The 21,636-nt window shown below is 47.5% G+C and overlaps 6 protein-coding genes across 6 annotated transcripts; 4 read left to right on the top strand and 2 right to left on the bottom strand.

The window, feature by feature from the left end:
• F5J12DRAFT_906834 (uncharacterized protein) lies at positions 1–438 on the top strand (the record flags this gene model as incomplete). Its single annotated transcript, XM_051748827.1, has 2 exons — positions 1–72; positions 121–438. 2 exons carry the CDS (start codon positions 1–3, stop codon positions 436–438), a joined length of 390 nt encoding a protein of 129 aa, XP_051597425.1.
• An 800-nt stretch (positions 439–1,238) lies between these two features.
• On the top strand, positions 1,239–2,176 carry F5J12DRAFT_784793 (uncharacterized protein; the record flags this gene model as incomplete). The annotated part of the gene is made up of 3 exons (XM_051743100.1): positions 1,239–1,265; positions 1,410–1,716; positions 1,770–2,176. The coding sequence occupies 3 exons, from the start codon at positions 1,239–1,241 to the stop codon at positions 2,174–2,176; spliced, it is 741 nt and encodes a 246-aa protein (XP_051597424.1).
• A 6,070-nt stretch (positions 2,177–8,246) lies between these two features.
• F5J12DRAFT_784792 (uncharacterized protein) lies at positions 8,247–9,458 on the bottom strand (the record flags this gene model as incomplete). Its single annotated transcript, XM_051743099.1, has 4 exons — positions 8,247–8,466; positions 8,682–8,914; positions 9,174–9,349; positions 9,398–9,458. The coding sequence occupies 4 exons, from the start codon at positions 9,456–9,458 to the stop codon at positions 8,247–8,249; spliced, it is 690 nt and encodes a 229-aa protein (XP_051597423.1).
• Positions 9,459–10,328: 870 nt separating this feature from the next.
• Positions 10,329–10,878, top strand: F5J12DRAFT_784791 (uncharacterized protein; the record flags this gene model as incomplete). Its single annotated transcript, XM_051743098.1, has 4 exons — positions 10,329–10,394; positions 10,416–10,570; positions 10,643–10,686; positions 10,820–10,878. 4 exons carry the CDS (start codon positions 10,329–10,331, stop codon positions 10,876–10,878), a joined length of 324 nt encoding a protein of 107 aa, XP_051597422.1.
• Positions 10,879–18,239: 7,361 nt separating this feature from the next.
• Positions 18,240–20,170, bottom strand: F5J12DRAFT_784790 (uncharacterized protein; the record flags this gene model as incomplete). The annotated part of the gene is made up of 8 exons (XM_051743097.1): positions 18,240–18,551; positions 18,626–18,640; positions 18,727–18,831; positions 18,904–18,975; positions 19,044–19,105; positions 19,514–19,686; positions 19,807–19,885; positions 19,918–20,170. The coding sequence occupies 8 exons, from the start codon at positions 20,168–20,170 to the stop codon at positions 18,240–18,242; spliced, it is 1,071 nt and encodes a 356-aa protein (XP_051597421.1).
• A 299-nt stretch (positions 20,171–20,469) lies between these two features.
• On the top strand, positions 20,470–21,373 carry F5J12DRAFT_848513 (uncharacterized protein). Its single transcript, XM_051746444.1, has 5 exons — positions 20,470–20,764; positions 20,839–20,840; positions 20,888–20,931; positions 20,982–21,148; positions 21,204–21,373. The coding sequence occupies exons 1-5, from the start codon at positions 20,569–20,571 to the stop codon at positions 21,338–21,340; spliced, it is 546 nt and encodes a 181-aa protein (XP_051597420.1). The 5' UTR covers positions 20,470–20,568; the 3' UTR covers positions 21,341–21,373.
• Positions 21,374–21,636: the final 263 nt, after the last annotated feature.

Genomic DNA, 21,636 nt, shown 5'->3' with positions numbered 1-21,636 from the left:
ATGAGGATACCACCATCAGTCCTCAAGGGTTGTAATGAATCCTTCACTGCAGCTGATGAGAGATGTCAGAAAGTGAGCTTAATCATTTAACCTGTCTGCAATATTCTGATGGTGGTATAGGCAAGTACCCAATTCTTTTCAGATACTGGAGTTATGGCCCTACTCTGTCATCATGATTGTGTTATTCACCTTGCCAACATGACTTCAGCAGGGGAGAAGCAACACTATGCACTTGCCCTTATCAAATCATTATTCAGTCACCTCCCTGATGATTTTCACATTGGGCTGTTATATGACATAGGCTGTCAGCTTGAACAGAGCTGCAGAAAGTGGGGCTACCTTGGGCCATTTCTGCCCCAAATTTCTTTTGCTATATCAGTCTTTCATGCCTTTGGTCATCAATGGGCTTGCCAGCTCATCTATCACCCTTGGAAATGAGAAGGGTTTGGACTTTCTGATGGAGAGGGTTGTGAGCGATTTTGGAGTTCAATTAAGCCACTAATACCATCTCTGCAAGTTTCTGGGGTATGCAGTTAGTTGTGTCACAAAATGCAGGCTAATATTTTATTCAGTATCATCAATGCCTCTTTGTCATTGACTCCCAGGTGCACTATCTTGACATGAAGAGTCTTACTGGTCTTGGCCAGTGGCTTTTGCAGGCTGGAACCACTGTCAAGAAAAAAAGGCTTCTGCAAAAAAGGGTCTAAGAAAATCTGGAATCAATATTCAGACACTTCAAGCTGAATGGGAGGCTCAGGTTTCAGTACAAACCAAGCCAGCATCTCATAAGCTTCCTGTATAAGTGATTCCTCTTGCTGTGAGCTGACAGTAAATTAAGGGTACTCTGCAAAAGCCACAGAAAATTTTATAATGCAAATGATGGCAACTCAGAAATCACTGGAAACTTATGATGCCAGACTAGATGAACTGGAGAAGGGTCTTCTCCAAGGAGGAGCTGATATGACAAATTTAAATATACAGATAGCTAAGTGTCACAAAAATGATTATGTGTTTCAAACAAGCTTCACAAAGACAGAGGGCAAGCCTTGGAATAGATGGGTTTGCAGAGCTTTCCAGGCTCCAGAATAGTTCCTTTCTTCAGGCTGGTGGTTCTTCCTCTTCTAGATTTATAAGTTGATTGAATTCAAAGCATTCAGCTGCATATGCATGCATTGGCAATCAAGAAGCATATCTGAGGACTGTCTGTGTCAATGAAAGTTTGAATTAGAGAGACTAGAATGGTCTTACCAGCCAGACAGTTAGTGGTAAGTGGTGCTCTTAAGCATTTGCCTCTTGTGGTTGACTGCTTTGAAGAACAAAAACTTCAAATCCATGTGGAAGGATCTGTCTGGTGACAAGAACCTGGAATTGTCAAGCTTTCTACCTCCTACAATAATTTGTGTTTGCAGTTGGTAGCTCTCATCCACCAGGGGAAAGCCCCTCAAGGGGCCATAGCACCTATACTGATCCAAAGGGATGGTTTGTTCAAACTAGATGTGGATGATGATATCTGGCAGGATATTGGTCTTGAGGATGATTCTGTGGGATTGCCACCAGCTTGGTTAGCTGATGAAAGGGTGCACTTGGGGATCAGGTCACTCCTTGAGCTGAAGAGGTGTGAGGAAGAGGAAAGGAGGCTCCTGTATGAAAGAAAAAGCTTGATGGAATGGCACTCAGAAGAATGGAGAAGGCTGGAGAAATGCAGAGTGGATGCAGGTAAGAGAGCTGTTGTGTCATTGAATGTATTAAGATAATTGAATGAAAATCAGGTGCAGATCTTGCATATGCATATGAACTGGACTGCAGGGCTTCAGCATTAGCAAGTCTGAGTCTCCTGTGGCAGGAAAAATTGAGGGACTTTCCAGGAGGTGCTGATGAGAGCTGGGAGGCAAGGGTTGAAGAATGGAAGAATATGGATTATGCACCACTCATCATGGACATGGACAGAAATGAAGAGGTGGGATGGGAGGACTTGGAATCTGAAAATGATGATGGGGATGATGAAGTGCTTGATGGTGACTTGCTGTGTGTTGCTGAGGAATTTGCTCTTGCAGATGAATATCACCAACAGTTCAGTGAGATGTCATTGACAGAGTTCTCATGGGCAGATGACTGGGAATTGGATGTATTAGATATGGATCTCCCATCATCTCCAAGTAAAAGACCACATAGGTAGTAAAGCTAGTCTTGTATGTCTCTGAAAAATTCATTAGATGAGTTCCCATGGTATCTGAGGTATTTCAATATACCAGGAGTATGCAGAATTGGGGGGATGGCCCCCAGTAACCTCCAAAGCTATGATGAAACATGCTACTGGCCTCAAGAAAGGGGGTGGGATGTCCCACAGTAGCCTCTGAAGCTTTTTGGACATCCCATTGACCTCTGGAAGGGGGGATGGGATGTCCCACAGTAGCCTCTGAAGCTATCATGGGACATCCCACTGACCTCTGGAAGGGGGGGTGTGATGATGTCCCACAGTAGCCTCTGAAGCTATGATGGGACATCCCATTGACCTCTGGAAGGGGGGATGGGATGTCCCACAGTAGCTTCCAAAGCTACCATGGGCCATCCCATTGGCCTATGGAAGGGGGATGGGATGTCCCACAGTAGCCTCTGAAGCTATGATGGGACATCCCACTGGCCTATGGAAGGGGGGGTGGGATGTCTCACAGTGGCCTCCAAAGCTATCAAGGGGCATCCCACTGTCCTGGGCATGGGGCCCCATGCCAATTAGATCATATAGCATCCTATGCCAGTGGGGCACTCACATGCTCATCCCCCACAATAGAATCATTTTGATACTATGTATGTATGTATGTATGTATGTATGTATGCACCTCAACTGTAAGTTGGAAACAAAAGTAGTGATCCTAGTAAGGAGTGACTGTTGTAATGAATGCAAGAACTTACAATACTATTGGGGGGATTCTGAATCCATTAACCTTTAGTAATTGACAGGTTCACCTTCACCCACATTGTACAATTCTGCAGATGGCATCACACAAACACACTCATTGCCCAGTAGTCTTCATATATCATTTAATATGTATAGCAAATGTTTTTTTGGGAGGGTAATGTTTTCATCCATCCCCCCAGTTTGATAGGTATGCTCATTGTCTGGATGATGATCATAACAGCAATGTGTTTGTGATTGAAAGCTGGCATTCCAATGTGGGTGTGAGCTGCACTTTTGCAGTTGAGGACCCCTGACACCTAAGGCAGCCATGGGACAGCCCAAAATATATTACCAGGGGGCTGGGATTATGGGACATCCCAGGTCCTGCACACTGCAAATAGCCCTGGGACATGGCCAGATGTCCCTGGGATGACCTGGTCTGAGTGGCTTTTAGCTTGGATGATTTGTAGAAAAACTTCAGCCTAAATGCTTATGAAAATTGGTTACCTGAAGTGCTGCATGGTTGGTAGAAAATTTGTAAAATACATATACCTCCACAGTACACAGTACATAAAAAATGGACTATTTATAAAGAATGAATCCAATGATATGGCCCATACTGCAAGAATGTCCCATCTTTCCTAAGAAAATATGTTGAAAATTATAGAAGAAACAAATCCTTGTTTATTCTGGAGGTTTCACAGCTGATATGCATATATAATTTTGCATGTCTGCTGCATGCTTTGCTGATGCTGGGTTAGGCTTAAGTAAGGTCCACCAACACCACTTCTGGGGGGCTGGGCCATGATTTGGCTACGTTGGCTGACCCCCTTCCAGGGGGATGGCCCATGCTGAGGTTAGGTCAACTGATATCACTTTCAGGGACTGGGCCATGCAGAGGCTGCATCAACTGATACTACTTCCAGGGGGCTCCCTCATGCTGAGGCTAGGTCAGCCACTACTACTTCCAGGGGACTGGGCCATGCTTAGGTGATGTCAGCTGACACCCCTTCCAGGGAGCTCCCTCATGCTGAGGCTGTGTCAGCTGATACCACTTCCAGGGGCCAACCCACTTTCAGGGCTGTCAGCTGACATTGGTTGGTCCCACTTTCAGGGCAAATGTACATTTCAGGTGTCCCAGTTTCAGGACTATGGTTGACTGAATTATGTGCACCTTTGCAGGTGAATCATGCTTGATCACCAAAGGGACATAAACTGTGGGCATGGGTCATCATCAAGGCTCACTCTACATCCTCACAGCAAAGACTCACTCTCTGAGTCATGGTGCACTCATAATACAAGGGTGTTAAGTACAGGTTTACCCTTGGGTGACCAGGCTTCAAGACCAGGTGACAGGGGCCAAGTCAAGGTGGCCAAAGTCAAGGCCAGGAGACAGGGGACAAGTCCAGTTGGACTGGAGTTAAGGCCAGAGGTCAGGGGCTAAGTCTGGAGGACCAGACTTAAGGTCAGGAGCACAGGAACAAGGCTGGTAGCATGGGAAACTGACTGGTCTTGGAGTGCACACAGGGGGAAGCTGGTCTGGGGTTGGATCTACCTCCCTTGGTCTCAGTTTATGTGCTGTACCCTTATGCAAGCCAGGGAGAGGTCTGGGGCAGGGGCCAGGGATAGCTTAAGGCTTGGCCTTAACTATAGAGTAGACTCAAGGGGTAATACATAGTCAAGGGTAATACTAAATTGATATTCTGACTGAGGGTGCTACAAAGTATGTACAGGGGTTAAATACATGAGGCCAGTCCAGGGTAACAAGCATAGAGCTGGACTTGTTGATAAGCTATTAGAAAGATGATTAGCAAGAGGACAGCCACAGAGGTTGTGCTAAGACTAATAGTCAAAGTCCAGGTGACCAGCATAACCAGGATCAGACACAGGTTTGTACAGTAAGCAAGATCAGCAAAGGGGACTAGACTAAATATAGTACAAACAAAGGAAAACAGACTGGAGTTATGTCCAGGTGACCCAGACATGGACCTGGGAGGACCAGGGTGGAGCAGCACAAGGCTGGGAGGCCAGAGTGGACTGGAGATAGGGGGTAAAACACTGGACTTGAGTTATTTAGGCCAGAGTTGGGTTTTCTAGGCCAGACTAGGACTGGGCTTGACCAGAGATAGGGGCTAGGGGTCCAGACTGGACTGGGATTGAGTCCAAGAGTCATGGACATGACAAAGGGTCATCTCCACTTCTCGACCCTACCCTCAAATTCTCAGCACTCGCAACTGCAGCACCAAAGTCAGTGGCTTCACTTGACTTGTGGCATTGATGACTTGAGCATGCAAACAAAATATCCATGCTTAAGCTAGTCAGTAAGGAAATGGTTGAGGGTATGGAACTCACCAGTGCTGAGTACTTGAACTTGGTTTGCCAACCCTGCCTCAAAGGGAAGCAACACCAGAAGGTGATACCTGTGAAGTCAAATGTCAAAAGCCCAACAGTCCACTATTGGACATACTCAAACATATGTGGCCCTATGGAAACTACAGCTCAAACTGGACACTGCTACTTCATAACCTTCATTGATGCTCACTCACACCACCTTGTGGTTAAACTAATAAAAACCAAGGACAAAGTCTTCCCTTCAGTGAAAGACTACTTTGCACAAGCTGAAATTGAAACTGGTGAATGACCAAATTATTTTCAAAGTGATGGAGGAGAATATGGTGCAGATTAGTTCAAAGCCTACCTTATGTCCATGGGAATCCACCATGAGAGGACAAATGCCTATAGTCCCCAGGAAAATGGTGTCACACAGTGGATGAACTGCACACTTGTTGAAAGTGCATGGGCAATGCTAAAAGACACTGGACTTCTGAATAAATATTGGGAGGATGCTGTACAATATGCAGCCTACCTCATAAACTGAATACCAACCCATGCATTTGCAGATGTCACACCACATGAAGCTTTTACAGGCATTAAACCATCTATTGCTCATATACAAGTATTTGGCTGCACAGCACATGTACACATACCTGAAGAAAAAAGGAAAAAGCTGAATGCAAAGTCATTAGAATGCATCCACCTTGGCTTTGCAGAGCACAAGAAAGCCTACCTGTGCCTGAACTGACCTACTGGTCAAGTCTTTGAGTCTCAGGATGTGGTATTCAATGAGGGGGCACCACTGCAGCCCTAGATTGCATCCAGATAGAAGAAGATCCTGTGAGGACAGTCAACAAACCAATGGACACAAAAGGGAATGCCCAAAAGGGCAATATGTCACACCTGGATACTGTTGATGACTCAGGCATGGGAGTCCATGCCCACTCTGAGTCTGATGCTGGAGAAAATGAATCTAGTAAGGGAGATGGTCAAAGTGTCACAGATGAGGTCAAAATTGAGCTGCAAAACACACCTGATCACCCAGGATCAGTGGAGGATCAAACCCCACAGTGGCCAGAGGGCAGCTCAACTGGAAATGACTCAAGTTCCCAAAAAGCACTTGAATCAGCCTCAAAACTGTCAGTAAAGCAAGCTGAGACAATGCTGAAACCTACCATGCACAAAGTGACACCTCCACAGCCATATCCAACTCCAATCCCACCTTGAGAGACCTGCAGGTCTACCAGAACATGAAAAGCACCACCAATAGACAATGATTATTGCTTTTTTGTCAACTCCTATGATAGGAAAACCCTACCTGGTCAATGGCTTGAGGTGGTGGAGGGTTCAAGTGCAGAGTGCAAGGGTGTGAGCACCAGCAAGCATGTTGCTTGAGCATTGCAACACACACCTGGAAACAGGCATGGTGACCACTGTCTGTGCCTTGGTGGACTTTTGATCCTTGGATCAAGCTACTAAAATTCCTTTGACTGTGCATGATCATCCATAACTAATACCATCCCAAACTGGACTCAACCACCACCCTCACCAGTCAATGGTGATGGTGAACTAGAGTTTGAGGTAGTAGAAATCCTTGACACTAAGGTCAACTGGCATTGCAAATGCTGGTTACAATACCTAGTCCAGTGGGCTGGCTACAAAGGAACAGATGAGGAAACCACATGGGTACTAGCTACTGAGCTAGACAACACATCAGAACTTGTACAAGAATAACACAACTGCTATCCAAACAAACCCAGCCCTTTCCAGTGAGAACCAGTCTTGACTGGCTTCAGTTTTCCCTTTCTCTCTATAGCTGGAAGGGCTATTTGGTCATATGTGACCAATGGCAATATTCAGAGAAATATGGAAGCACAGCATTCTGCACCCTGGCAGTTCAGTAGCATATCTCTCTGATGACACCCAAGGGTAAAGAGGGTTTTGTCTCACTCCAACTTCCATACCAGGTTCCTGTGGCAGAAATGCATTGGTTGGGAGGGAATTGGTTTTTCCATCATGTTCTGAAGTGCCAGATTGCCTTCCATAACATTTTCAGCCTCCCAAGTACCAATTAGTCCCAGAACACATCAGGCATGGGTGGGGAAACAATGCAGGGAATGACTGAAAGCAGGCTTTCTGAGGGACCAATGGTTCTGAGAGCATATCATACTGATGGTACTGTAGTATCTACCAGTATTTGATAATATTTCCCTGAGAGAATGTCCATGTGAGCCAGAGAGATGATTTCTTGAGTTGTTGTAAAAGAGGGAGGAATAACAGTACAAGTCCAATGTTTTTCATTGTTCACATGCTGACAAAGCATCCAGAAGATCATATGGTTTATTATGTAATCATATTTCCTTTTCCCTCATGCCCTCAATCCTATCAAAAGATCACTTTTTGCTATCACACTGGTCAGGAACAAAAGTGTCACAATGCACATTTTGGAAAGAACACAGTGTATCTCACTATGTACAGCTTTTTTTGGACTATGCCATAGCATTCTAGAAAGTCTGAGGTCACCCTTTCCAATGGTATATGTATCATGACTCCCCATGCAGAATAACCTGAGTTACATCATCAACAATTCATACATGGCAAACATTGCAACAGTTTAGTCTTCACTGTAACTACATTGGATCAGAGGGACAAAGGTTTAGGGACAGCCTTTTAATCAGCTTGCTTCAGCACTTAGAGTAATGTAAAAACCTGTACATGTAGATAGGTTTTGTTTTTACTTAGTTTGTTTTCTCAAACTCAATGCAGTGGGAATGACAACATGTCATTATGCATAACTACTACATGACAATGTAGTGTGCATATACATATAGGGGGAGGGAGGGATATGTTGTACAGCATGTATATGAGCAGGGGGGAGGGGAGGGGGGATACATACTAGATGTTGATAATAATGTGGTCATAAACTGTTGTCAAGTTTGTGAACATCTTCATTAGTCAATGAAGGGCCTTGGACCTCATTACCAGCTACACCCCTCTGTAGGGATAGGTTCTGCCCTCAAAGCTCCTCCAACTTCACTGAAAGTTTTATCTTCTCTAGCTCCTGAGCTGCCATCACCTCTCCATGGACATGCTGCTCATGCTGCCTCACAATTTGGTGTTCACATCCAGCCAGGCAGCTGTTGCTCTTCTCATTCTCCTCCAAGTAGCCATACTGGAGCTGGTGATGTTTGGCCTCTGACCTTTGCTGCTGCACCTGTTGGAACTCCTGGATGAAGCTCATGGAGGCAGACACCAGATTTGAGGAGAGTCAGTCAGCAGGTGTTTCATGAGCATGCTTATGGGATGACTTTGAGAACAGCTTTGATTGCTGTTGTCTGAGAGTGCAGTGGTGGTGGGAGGGAAAGACAAAGAGAAATGGAGCATCAAAAACATGTTGGAGGATGTGATGTCAGAATCAGAAGAGTCATCCATATTTGGGGTGGATGCTGACCTGGGTTTAAGAAGAGCTTGATCCTGTTCAAGAGACAGACACTTCAGCTGGATTTTTGGACAAGGGGATAGGAATGGGAAGGGGGGATCATCATTCAAGCTGATAGAATTGCCCTTGTTAAAAACAGAGGGAGGGGCAGATAGGACAGCAGGTGACCCAGGCATGATGGAGGACAGTGATGAAGCAAGTGACAAGCACTTGGATGCAACAGGAGGAAGGGGTGATAGTGGGGGCTATTGAGAAAAAAATAGGGGGGATGGGGAGGCTGATGTCAACTCAGAAAAGAATAGCACAGATGAGGGGGCAGCAGAAGATGATGACCCCACTCAGAACAGAATGGGGGGGGGGGGGGGGGGCAATCAGATGGTAAATGACAGTGTCTTGACATCTGCTCTCATAGAATCTTCTGCAAAACAATGTCAGCAGTATCAAAATTGTTGCTACCCTCCCCTATTTTGCCTTCTTTGAGCTCAGTGAAGTTGGCACACCCACAGAGGAAAAACTGGGGTCTCCACCTAATGGGTTTGGCCAAAGCTCAAACAGCTCAACCACATGCTTTGCAAAATCCTGCCTGCTAACATTTGCACTCCATGTGTTATTGTAGGCAGGGTTCATGCACCACCACCCATGCAATTCTCCCCACCATGGAAATTCCTTCTTGATTGTTACTGATAACAATTAATAAAGTAACAGACATGAAAAAAAAGTCTGCATACTGATGATATTTTTTGCACTGTTGCTGCCTACCAGATCCTCATAGGTGCACCCAGCACCCATCTGCTTGATTAGTGCATTCTGTTTTCAATACTTGGTTTTTAAACTGTAAAATGTTTAAGTGGTAGTTTTTTTATTCCAAAAAAAAGCATGTACATGCCAAGTCAACTGCAGATAAGAGCAGCAAAGACAGATGGGTTGTCTCAAGCAAGGACCTGGAATTTGGGTGTCCTGTCACTGACTGAGAAGATTGCCTTGATGATCTCAACATAGATGGCACCCTTCCCATGTCACAATTGCCACTTATTCCCACCTCCCTCTCAAGCATCTTGTGTAGAGTCTAAAAAGAGCTTCATTCATTCTGTTTCATGAGTCCTACACCACTTAATAAGATAACTTGAGGGACCACAATCTTTGTTGCTGATTTGGAGGTGTCTTGGAAGTTGTGAGATCTGGCAAAGGAACAACTTGTTTCCATGTTTCACTCTGGGAGGCACTGCACCTCAATCTACCCCACTTCAATATATGTCAACTGTCAAAGTAGCAGTTGGATCTCAGACTTGGACCCAGGGCCTGCAAAGGTCACAACTGTGAATCATGTCATTAGAAAGATCAATTTATGGATGCTATGTCTAACTCTCAAGCAACAGGCCTGAACTCCTCAAATCTTATGCTTGCTCACTGTTACAATCTCTAATAGCTCTTGTGCCAATTTCAATATCCTTTAGACTATCTTCTTGATACCCATGTGGGTTACAATTCCTTTTCTTTCTTTGTGGTCATGCAATGGGAGTTTGTCAGCAGTGTGCTGTGGGTTTTGTTGCCTCAGTGGATGTGCCATTTGGGCTGATTCTGAAAGGACATTCTATGGTCCCAGAATGGAACTTTTGAACCCATCTCACAATTTCACAGAATTTGATGATTATGGTGAGAATGTCAGATCCAGAACCACACCCATCTGCACATGGGTTCTACCCACCAAAGTCTGCAATATCTAAAGTGCTTGACATTGGCTGTTAGGGAAGCCATGCTTTGGTCACTGTTGTCACTGCAGGTCACTCAAGGAAGGATGACACCATCCCTGTCCTTTTGGTGATGCAAGCTGCACAAGCAGATGTCTTTGATGTTGGTGTTCCATTCTATAACCCCATCACAGTGATCAAGACACTACCCCTGTGAGTCCATTCATTCCAAATCTCTATAAGGAACACATCAGGTTGCTCCTCAAAATGGAGTACACTATGCAGTGATCCTTGGAGCAATGGCCTTATGGTTCCATTACTTCTAATAAGTGAGTCAAGGTCAAGACTTGATAAGGTTATTTGTGCTCATTAACTTGTGCAGGTTGGTACCCCTATCCTTGAATGCCACTAAAACATGCAGACAGGGCACATGTGATGCTGGTGCTAACAGATTCATTGCAGAGGACCTCCTGCCTGAAGAGGCATCTGGTTTTCACAGGAATTGCATGGAAGTGGGGTGAGTGTAGGTCATTGAATCTGGGGCCCAAAGCAAACTCATTGATGGCCTATAGGCTTGTCCCTCATGTGGCACTGTTGATATCCCTGTGCTGGCTTCCTGTCTCATATAAAATTTTGCTTTTGTGCAAGCTCAACATTACCAGAGTATGCATGTCACCTCTCTCAGATGGGGACCACTTAGCCTTCCATTTAAGGGTTGGTGGACAGCAAACTTCTTGACACCATCATTTGTATCTGAAATCCACCTTGATGCTGTCATTATCAAGAGTCACATAGTCTGCATGTGTGGTCTGGTCCAGTTCCTTGGGTAGTCAAGGATGTTGGTGAAGATTCAACATTTACAGGTTCTCCCTGCCTTGTCAACACACTGGAATCTCTCAGCTCTTACATAGAAATGGGCTGATCACCTTGACCAGCACATTTGAGAAATGGTGGAGGAAATCCAGCTGATGACTGTGTGCAACCTGTGAGTCATTGAATTTAGCACACAATGCACATTTGAGGTGGTTGATGAGTGAGGTGGGTAATTTTTCAGGTGTTTGATACCAATACAAGTGCCAATGCAACATTCTATTGTTCATACTGTACTTGGTGTGTAGAATACCAAGTCATTGACAAGGATAAAGTGCATATGTGTCAACACTAGGAAACATATTTGAAACAGTCCTGCCATTTGTTTCCATGGACCATTTCACTCAAGTCCAGCTCCACACAACATCCTCTAGGAATGATTAATTTGGTATGCATTGAATAAAATGGGGTCTGCAAAGATGCAGGTATCCATAAGAGCAATCTCCCTTGTGGGCCTCTGATCCAGCCATCAGGGTGCAGCAGAACTGGTTGAGTCATGTCCTCCAATGTGTGGTCATCAAGAAGTTGTCCACTGTCAGGTAATGCATGTGATGAGACTGAAGAAAAGCAAATGGGATGTGTCCCATGAATATGAGTGGCTGTCAGAATAAAGTCAGATACTGTAACAGCATAAATACAGATAGCTGTAAATAATGTACTCACCATTAACATGTAACATGGTAGGAGGACCATTCCCACCTCCTGAGATCCCAACAGCTTCACCCATTGAGCCAGAGATAATCATATTGGGATCAGAGGAGAATGCAACTGAGTGGGCATCCTGAGTATGCCCCTTCAGAGGGGTGCCAATCTGATCTCCACTCTTTGCATCCCAGACCCTCACAGTCGTTGTCCCTAGAGCCTGAGACAATCCTGTTGCCATCAGGAGAGAATGCAACTGAGGTGACATAATAAGTATGCCCCTTCAGAGGGCTGCCAATCTGATCTCCACTCTTTGCATCCCAGACCCTCACAGTGTTGTCCCTAGAGCTTGAGACAATCCTGTTGCCATCAGGAGAGAATGCAACTGAGGTGACATAATCAGTATGCCCCTTCAGAGGGCTGCCAATCTGATCTCCACTCTTTGCATCCCAGACCCTCACAGTCCTTGTCCCAAGAGCCTGAGAGCAATCCTGTTGCCATCAGGGGAGAATGCAACTGAGGTGACATAATCAGTATGCCCCTTCAGAGGGCTGCCAATCTGATCTCCACTCTTTGCATCCCAGACCCTCACAGTGTTGTCCCTTGAGCCTGAGAGAATCCTGTTGCCATCAGGGGAGAATGCAACTGAGGTGACATATCCGAGTATGCCCCTTCAGAGGGGCTGCCAATCTGATCTCCACTCTTTGCATCCCAGACCCTCACAGTGTTGTCCCTTGAGCCTGAGACAATCCTGTTGCCATCAGGGGAGAATGCAACTGAGGTGACAGGCCAAGTATGCCCCTTCAGAGGGCTGCCAATCTGATCTCCACTCTTTGCATCCCAGACCCTCACAGTCTTGTCCCTTGAGCCTGAGACAATCCTGTTGCCATCAGGAGAGAATGCAACTGAGGTGACATTCCAAGTATGCCCCTTCAGAGGGGTGCCAATCTGATCTCCACTCTTTGCATCCCAGACCCTCACAGTCTTGTCCCCTGAGCCTGAGACAATCCTGTTGCCATCAGGGGAGAATGCAACTGAGGTGACATTCCAAGTATGCCCCTTCAGAGGGCTGCCAATCTGATCTCCACTCTTTGCATCCCAGACCCTCACAGTGTTGTCCCTTGAGCCTGAGACAATCCTGTTGCCATCAGGGGAGAATGCAACTGAGGTGACATAAGAAGTATGCCCCTTCAGAGGGCTGCCAATCTGATCTCCACTCTTTGCATCCCAGACCCTCACAGTCTTGTCATCTGAGCCTGAGAGAATCCTGTTGCCATCAGGGGAGAATGCAACTGAGGTGACATAATCAGTATGCCCCTTCAGAGGGCTGCCAATCTGATCTCCACTTTTTGCATCCCAGACCCTCACAGTCTTGTCATCTGAGCCTGAGACAATCCTGTTGCCATCAGGGGAGAATGCAACTGAGGTGACATAATCAGTATGCCCCTTCAGAGGGCTGCCAATCTGATCTCCACTCTTTGCATCCCAGACCCTCACAATCTTGTCCTTTGAGCCTGAGACAATCCTGTTGCCATCAGGGGAGAATGCAACTGAGGTGACATAATCAGTATGCCCCTCCAGAGGGCTGCCAATCTGATCTCCACTCTTTGCATCCCAGACCCTCACAGTCCTGTCCCAAGAGCCTGAGAGAATCCTGTTGCCATCAGGGGAGAATGCAACTGAGGTGACATCCCAAGTATGCCCCTTCAGAGGGCTGCCAATCTGATCTCCACTCTTTGCATCCCAGACCCTCACAGTCTTGTCATCTGAGCCTGAGAGAATCCTGTTGCCATCAGGGGAGAATGCAACTGAGGTGACATCCCAAGTATGCCCCTTCAGAGGGCTGCCAATCTGATCTCCACTCTTTGCATCCCAGACCCTCACAGTGTTGTCCCTTGAGCCTGAGACAATCCTGTTGCCATCAGGGGAGAATGCAACTGAGGTGACATAAGAAGTATGCCCCTGTAGGGCAAGCTGCACAGCTGGCCAGTCCTGCAGACCCCCCTGAGCCACTTGCACAAGGTGGGAGAATTTGGGCATAAGCTGTCTGGACAACAAGGAAGTAGAAGGTGCAAAGGGCAATGCAGAGAGATATAGGTGTGGTGCACTGCATGAAATTGCTGTGGTAAAGTTCTGCAACAATTTGACCCCATCCATTGCTAATGCTGCTGGTACTTCACAACCTGCCTGGCCCTGCACATGACTTCAGATGACATTAAATGCCACTCAGAAACTGAAGTACTCACCTGTAACCATCTGCCTGTGATTGCAAGAGAGGATTCAGCACTCCCCAATGCTCCAAGAAGGCTGAGAGCCTCAATCCAGAACAGCATTTTTTCACTCTCTACAATGCCTTGCACAGATGTTGCAAGGTACGAGTCAAACTTGGCCATCTCCAAATGCTCCGCCCAGAATTTGCACGAATAGGATAAGTGTTGTGGAATATTTGACTTGATTCTCTCCGCCAAGTCAGGAATCTGGGAGTTGCTGAGGTATGAATTTTCCAGCCTGCAGATGTTGAAACGCAGCTCCTTGGCGAGCACTTGCAACGAGGCATAGGCTAGATTACTTGAGTCAGAAGTGTCGATGAAGTAGACTCCACTTCGCGAATGATCAGTTAGGAAGTCATAAAAGGATGCATGGAGAGGTCGAACAGGAGATGAGTGGTCAACAATACCCCCCAGCACTGGAGCCATGAATTGAAGGACTATGACTACATCATAGTGGTCTGCTTCAGTAGGGAAGAGACTGCGCATATGATTCAACGCTGCCATGGGCAAAGGTTCCAACATCATCAGAAGCTGCTGCATGACAGAGCGGAACCGCAGAAATGGTGTCCCTGACTTCGGAACGACGCTGCCTAGGATGGTAGCATACATGCCATCCAAAAGTGTCTTCCCCTCGTCCGATGGGATGGCTATTAGGCTCTTGAATCGTTCTTCCACAGTTTCACCAAAGGCGCGATTCGGGTCGACAAATTCGCAAGCCAGACGTGCCCACTCGAACAAGCCATTCGACTTGTGAACGATCTGCTGTATTTCTATCGGCCCAATACTGTCTTTGAGACTAAGAAGTTCCTTCGAAACGAATAGAGTGATGTCACGCTGCGACAGCTCTGCAGGGACATCGTCCAGACACGTCGCTTTGACGTTCATGGCATCCCTTAGAGCACGTTGGATATCCGGTAAGGCTCGGGATGTTAGCAAGATCCGAAAATTCGACGGCAACTTTGCGGCTTCCTTCGACGCCAGAAGCGACAGAATATGCTTCCTCGATAAAACCTCTCCGCTTTCGTCCAACGCATCGATCACCACTACTACATTCCCAACAATAGAACCTGCAGCCTTGGACAACGGTTCCAAGATCAATTTTTGCCACTGTTGCAACAAGTCCGGGCGTCCTCTTAAGAGAGGGGTCTTCAGCGAGAACATGACCCTAAAGCTCGTCGAAAAGCGGGGTAACGGTTGGCCAAATCATGGGAAATAGTCGTCAGCATCTTCTCTTCCCGACGCTCAGCCTGCTTGTCACGAGCAAAACAAAAGCAGGATCCAAGCCCTCCCACATCCTTGAGCCAGGATGCTATGGTATGGGCGATCGCAGATTTGCCCCTTCCAGCCTGCCCGTGAAGCCATAAAATGCGTCGGGTGTCGGGGAGGGTATCGTTGACCCAGTTAATGATAGTCTTGTAGAATCTCTATCCTCGTGTTCTCTAGGCATTTCTTCATCGTATTCAAGCCCGCCCCGTCTGCGTAAGCCATGCCCTCCATGTTCAGGTCCTCGAGAACGCGATACACGTTGATCTGGATGTCCCGGGCCTGGCAGTCTCGGTATTGCTGCATCAGCTCGTCTAGAGTCTTGGCGTAGTCGTTGATAGCAGTCTGCGTCTCGGACATTATGTTCTTTCCGAGTCTCTTCCCTGAGAAGGTATGAGGTCAAAATCTCAACCAGAGAACAACAAACGTACAAAAGTTTGTTGTTTCTGAGTAATCTCTGACGAACTGCGCACAGGCATTGATTACCTGCGCGATTTTTGCCAACGGGACTCTCATGGTATCAATGTTCTTCATGGTGTCGTCTTCCAAAAGGAATGCGTACACAGAACCGACTTTTTTCAAGAGCTCTGATATCGCACTATCCAGGTTCGCTTGCGTAATGATCAACTGGCGCAAGGGCGGTGAGTAAAGAAAGTAAATAAAGGACCCTGAGGCGTACTTGGGAAGCGGCCGTGAGAATGCCCAGCGCTATCTGGGCGTAGGGATGGACCTGCGCGGGATCGTTCAGTCGTGGCGCAGATGCCAGAACAAACCTACGCACGTTTGCAACGGTGGTGACTACATTGTTAAAGATTTTAAGAGGTTGGAGATAGGTGCTACTCAAGTTCTGAAGGTCAGCAACCGCGGTACTAGCTTTTGCGACAGTGTTGACAGCAATTTCGCCAGCACGGGGGATGGGTTTCATGCTGTCGAAAACTTGTCGAGCAATATCGAGGTTGTCATCTGCCAAAGCTGGGTCAGGATCAGGTCCTGCTTTACTGGGCAGCCCTTGAGTCTATGAGAGGTAAGCGCTTAGCATTGTTGCAGTGCCGGACGCCATATAACACCTACATCAACATCTTGGGAAACTTGTCGCGGTTCTGGGTCTTCCTGGGCCCCTTCAGATACAATGGGATCGGCAGAGGAACTTGACGGGCCTCGGTGAGACCGAATGAAGCGACTTTTCATAGCGGCCAGTTTGCCCTTGAAACCATGACCCGAATGCCCAGGATTCGATGCAATGCCTCCAACAGGAGCCTCGGACTGCCCTTGAGACTTGTGTTTGGCCGATCCATTAGTCTGGTGCGTTGGCAAAAACAGATTGCTTACTGGAGGGACGTTAGGCGCTGATGAGGAAGACTTTCCAATATATGGCAAACGACGTGTCTTTGGCTGGAGCCTGGCCATTGAGGAATTGATAGTTTGGAAGCGATGTGTACTGAGAGTTGGATTGCGGTGACTGTGAGTTAGATTGCAATGTCGTTCGAGTAGTAGTTGCGTGCTGTGTAGGTGTCTGGCGTACACGTGTGGATGGCTGTCTGCTCTCATAGCCACGCTCAGCGCTCAGCGCTCATTCTGCTGTCTCTGTCCCCTTCCCTCTTCCATCTCACCAAACGCCTCTCGCTCGAGCTCCGACTTTTTCCATCTCGCCTTGCATGCCCCTGTGGAGAGCGTCACCGAATGCAGAACGGCCGGGGATAACAAACAAGAAGTAACCAAGGCATCTGGCATCTGAGGTAGACACCATAGGTAAGTCGCCCTGAATGAACTGCTGCGTTACAACACCGTTGTCGTACGAAGCGTGCAGAGACTTGTCTTCCACCATTCTCACTCGGACTCGCAGCCCTGTATCTGCACACGATTGAATTTATGAGTTGTACTAACTCTCCACTGAATAGCAAGTAGCTCGGCCAAGATGCTGCGATCCGCAAAATGCCACGGTTCCCCGCTTAGGCATCGTCCCAGGATTTCCGCTGTGCTACGCGTAAGTCTCCCATTTCTTCGTGACAGCATTCTGTAGTTTTCTTAGTGTCGACTTGCGTTCGAGACATCAACAACCAGTTACTAATTCCTCTGCAAACTTAATTCCTCAATTCTCCATAGATACTCTTTCTCTAACATCAATTCTGGCGCATATCCCTATGTAGCGTTCACCTGGCCTGTGTCACCCGGACACTATTGACCTCACATTCGAGCATGATATAGAACGAGGAATTGCACAGAACATACCGCTCACTATGATGACCTCGTCGACTATTCTCCGAGGTATCATGCCAAGACGGTCCTTCGAGACAAGGTTGGCATTCACACCCGATTGCGCTTGGGGTGACTAGGTGCGGCTTATCCATGGTCATTGAGTTGATGCTTCTCAGCTAGCCTTTTTTATGAGGGCATGTAGGATCGCCTCGAACGGAGTGCAGTGGTTTTCCTTCACCCTGATTGCGTGGCGGCTTTGGCACGTTGGAGGGAGGAGCCTTTGGAGGATGTTTCTGGGAAGCGCAGAACTTCTTAGGTCTATTATCAGCGGAGGTATCAATCCGCAAAGGATCAGATTAACTCCTATGTCCGCTTTTCAACGAAAAGATGATGGACTCTACCGGACCAGTTCAGTCGGTAACATACCTATCTCGTTGGCTAGCGAACTGCCATATCCTTGTAGACTTTTCCCTCGCTCTTACACATGGGTTTACGAGTATCCGGAGCTTGAGAGGTGCAATATTGTGGTTGTAACGTTGTTGAGCTTCGAATTGTCAAACACCTGCTTGTTTTCCTAGTAGCGGAATGCTGTCTGACTCTAGGGAGTAACATGCGCATTCTCAGTGACGAAACTGCATGAATTAACATTCCACCTTGTGCGTTGCTACACTAGAGTCAGCAATAGTACCCAACGAAACCAGTTGTATCCCAGGTCCCCGATCATGTTGCCTGCGTCGTAGCAAAAGCACTCTGGATAGGTATCCCGCACAAGCACCCCGTCCTTCATGAATATGTCCATGATGTGCGCTATCCTCGCCTGTCCCAGATGGCGCAGAAGGACCCTCGTGTAGGATAGACCCGAAGAGGAAGTGTTGGATGACAGGAAGTTTGCCTAGTACCTCCGCTGCGTACACTTCCATCATTCCTGCGCTGACCTTTTCCCATGCTTTTATCTGTACAAAGTATTTGAGAAAGGTAAATGCGGCAGTTGAGTGTTGAGTAAGTGGGAATGCGGAAGACCACTTACAGCTGAGACCGTCGTCTAACATATGAGAGTGTCCATCGGAGAGACGCAGGCTTTTATCTGAAACGCTAGGTCAGAACCACGAACCGCCAGCTGATACATACAAGGACAGACAGACGGAAATTGATAAACTTGACACAAGCAAGGTGCATATAGTCGTTCGCAAGCTCGTCAACAAGCTCGTTATCGTGGATCGCTTTTGGCCGGAGCTACTTGTGTCCTGCACATGGCCGATCAGCGTCGAACGAAACTGCCCGAACGGCAACAGCATACGGACATACCTCTTTGCTATGCATATCCAAACAGGAATGGCAGAAGGGGTAGTCTTCGTCGACCGGAGATTGTGCATCAGCCTGGATATAAGTAAGGTGCCTTCTTTAAGCGATGCATTCCCCTCCAGGCCACGGCAGCGGAAACTCACTGCCAGAATCGCCAGAATGACCAACGCAATCCGATCTTTCTCGCTAACAACAACAACTCGTTCTAAATCACATGGGAAATGGCGTAAGAATCTATCTGAACGACGAGTCGTTCGCACTCACAGCCAACATGAAAAGTTTAGCTCCATTCCTGCTTCCATAATCGATCTGTTCGCAGTTGCTCGAGGTGCCGGTGTCGTTCACGAGGACATAGTTGGTTCTTGCCCTCTCTCATCAGGTAGACACTCTCGCAGCATAGTATACCTTCACTGCACCTTGATAGACTGGTTTTTGCATCTACATCCTTTTTCATTTGTCGCTTTCTCCTTCTCGGCTCTTTTCCTATGCATGTCCCGAAGGACGGCACATCAGTTTTCTTTGTCCTTCCAACAAATCATTTCCCTGCTCGTCTCCATCAATCTTACGCAACTCCACCATACGATCATGAAGGTTTTCCCTAAGCACTGGTTACCTGCTCTCGGTGGGAGGCATCTGTCGATCGTTCCCCATTTTCCCTCGCCATGTAGTTGCATCGCGTAATCCCATTCATCGTCGTCCTCACTCTCATCTCCAGAGTCGAAATGTGATGAATACACAGGCGTTTTCACTTGTCTGCTGTTCTGGAATTTTCGAGCTGAACGGCAGCTGCAAGTTGAAGGTCGATGGTAGACGCATAGTCTGCTAGGTCGAGCTGCACGAAATGACGCATACGAAGCCAAACCTAGCATTACAGCGTAGAGAAACACACGATACACCCATACTAACCTTTCATGCCGTGCCGTAAGAAACAAGGGTACTGGCGCAAGAAATATGATCACGAGGTATGGCGGCACTTGTGGACCGCCTGCATTGTGGTTTTTGACGAGATGGTATTACGGAGGGCCGCCGTGAGTTTCGATGGAGACGCGAGGGTCGTCGGCTGGTGTTCGTCGCGTCGATGGACTCGCCAGTTTCTGAATGGGCGCTCTGCTGTCCCGGAACGGAACCTTCGAACCCGGATGCGATGACCACGCCGAGATTCGGAACCACGCCCGTCTGCACGCTGGGACAGTGCCATCCCCGTCCTTTCGCCGATGGAACTTGGGGGAGCAGATGTCTTCGAAGTTGGTGTTCCGTTCTCCAATCCCATCGCAGCGTTCAAGACACTAACCCTACGAGTCCGTTCATTCCAAATCCCTGAAGGGAACACATTACGACGCTCCTCAAAGTGGAGTCAAGTATGGGACTTCATGAGGCTGTTCGTGCTTATATTAACCTGTGCAGGTTATTACATCCCTATCCTAAATTGCATACCGCCAAGACACACAGACAGGGCACTTGCGATGCTGGTGCTAACGGATTCGTCATGGAAGACTTCCAGCCTGAAGAGGCATTTAGTTTTCGCGGGAAATGCACGGAAGCTGGGCGAGTTCAGGTCATGACATCCGGGTGCCAAAGCAAACTCATTGATGGCCTATGGCGTCATCCCTCGCGTGGCACCATTGACATCGATGCGCCGGCTTCCTGTCTCATATAAGGTTTGCTTTTATGCAAGCTCGACGTTACCGGAGTACCCATGTCGCCTGTCTGAGATGGGAACCACTGAGCCTTTCATTAAAGGGTTCATGGCCAGCGAACTTCTCAATTCCATCGTTCATATCCGCGATTCACTTTGCCACCGTCGTCGTCAAGAGTTGCATAGTCTCCCTGCCTGGCCGGTCCAGTTCCTCACCTGCCCTTGCAAGTTATACTTTGCAGAGAGCCCTGACTAACTCTGCCAATGGCGCACAGATCTGGCTGCAAAGGGGGGATCTGTAGGTGTCTGCCAATCGCGCAGTACAACTGACCCGATCTCATGCTTTTGCAGCAACCTGTACAGGGTCACATCAAGTCAATCACGCAGTTGGCCAGGTGTGTGTATTCCCGTTCCTTTGAACCTTATAGACTGAATGTCGGCCAAGTGTTTTGAAATATATCGCATTATCGCAGACACGGGTGCTGGGTAGCATGGTGCGACAGATGCGACTGTGTGTGTCCGTTTCGGACGGAATGCGTAATCTATATGCGTGCCTAGAATGCATGGAGACAAGTTCTGAACATTTCCCGTATGAAGATCCTGTTGTCAAAGGTACCCAATTCGTCTTCATGTAACTCTGTCAAGGTGCTGAATTTGATGCGCTTAGTCGTCCTCATCGAGGCTGACTCGAAGACACTGATGGAGGCTGTTAATGAAGCGATGAGAGACTGGAATGCGAACCTTGCAACAACCCACTTCCTCAGTTGGATCCCTCATGCATTCCCGTATGCTGGCCGTGACTGATAAGAGGTGAAATCGAAGCACCGATGAGGGAGGTGACAGGAGAGTTTCTGGATGTGGCTATTGCATGCGCTGGTGCCAGCATGGGTCCTTTTAACAGATTATCCCAGATACATCTGTGCACCTCGTGGGCGTTGAGGCAGGAGGCGAGGGTGCACACAGATGAATATATCATGCTAGTGTACTGTGATAGATCGCTTCTGGTTCCCACCTCGTGCCTTGAAATGGCGAAGCGCACAGACGCAAACGATACAAGTGGGTAGGTACATCTACATATTCCACGACCAACTTCGTCTCCT

This window comes from Pisolithus orientalis, assembly GCF_024613125.1.
Source record: "Pisolithus orientalis strain OTSU chromosome Unknown F5J12scaffold_29, whole genome shotgun sequence".
NCBI classification, from domain to species: domain Eukaryota; kingdom Fungi; phylum Basidiomycota; class Agaricomycetes; order Boletales; family Pisolithaceae; genus Pisolithus; species Pisolithus orientalis.
The sequence above is the reverse complement of the archived record's forward strand: the minus strand, read 5'-3'. Positions and strand labels throughout refer to the sequence as shown.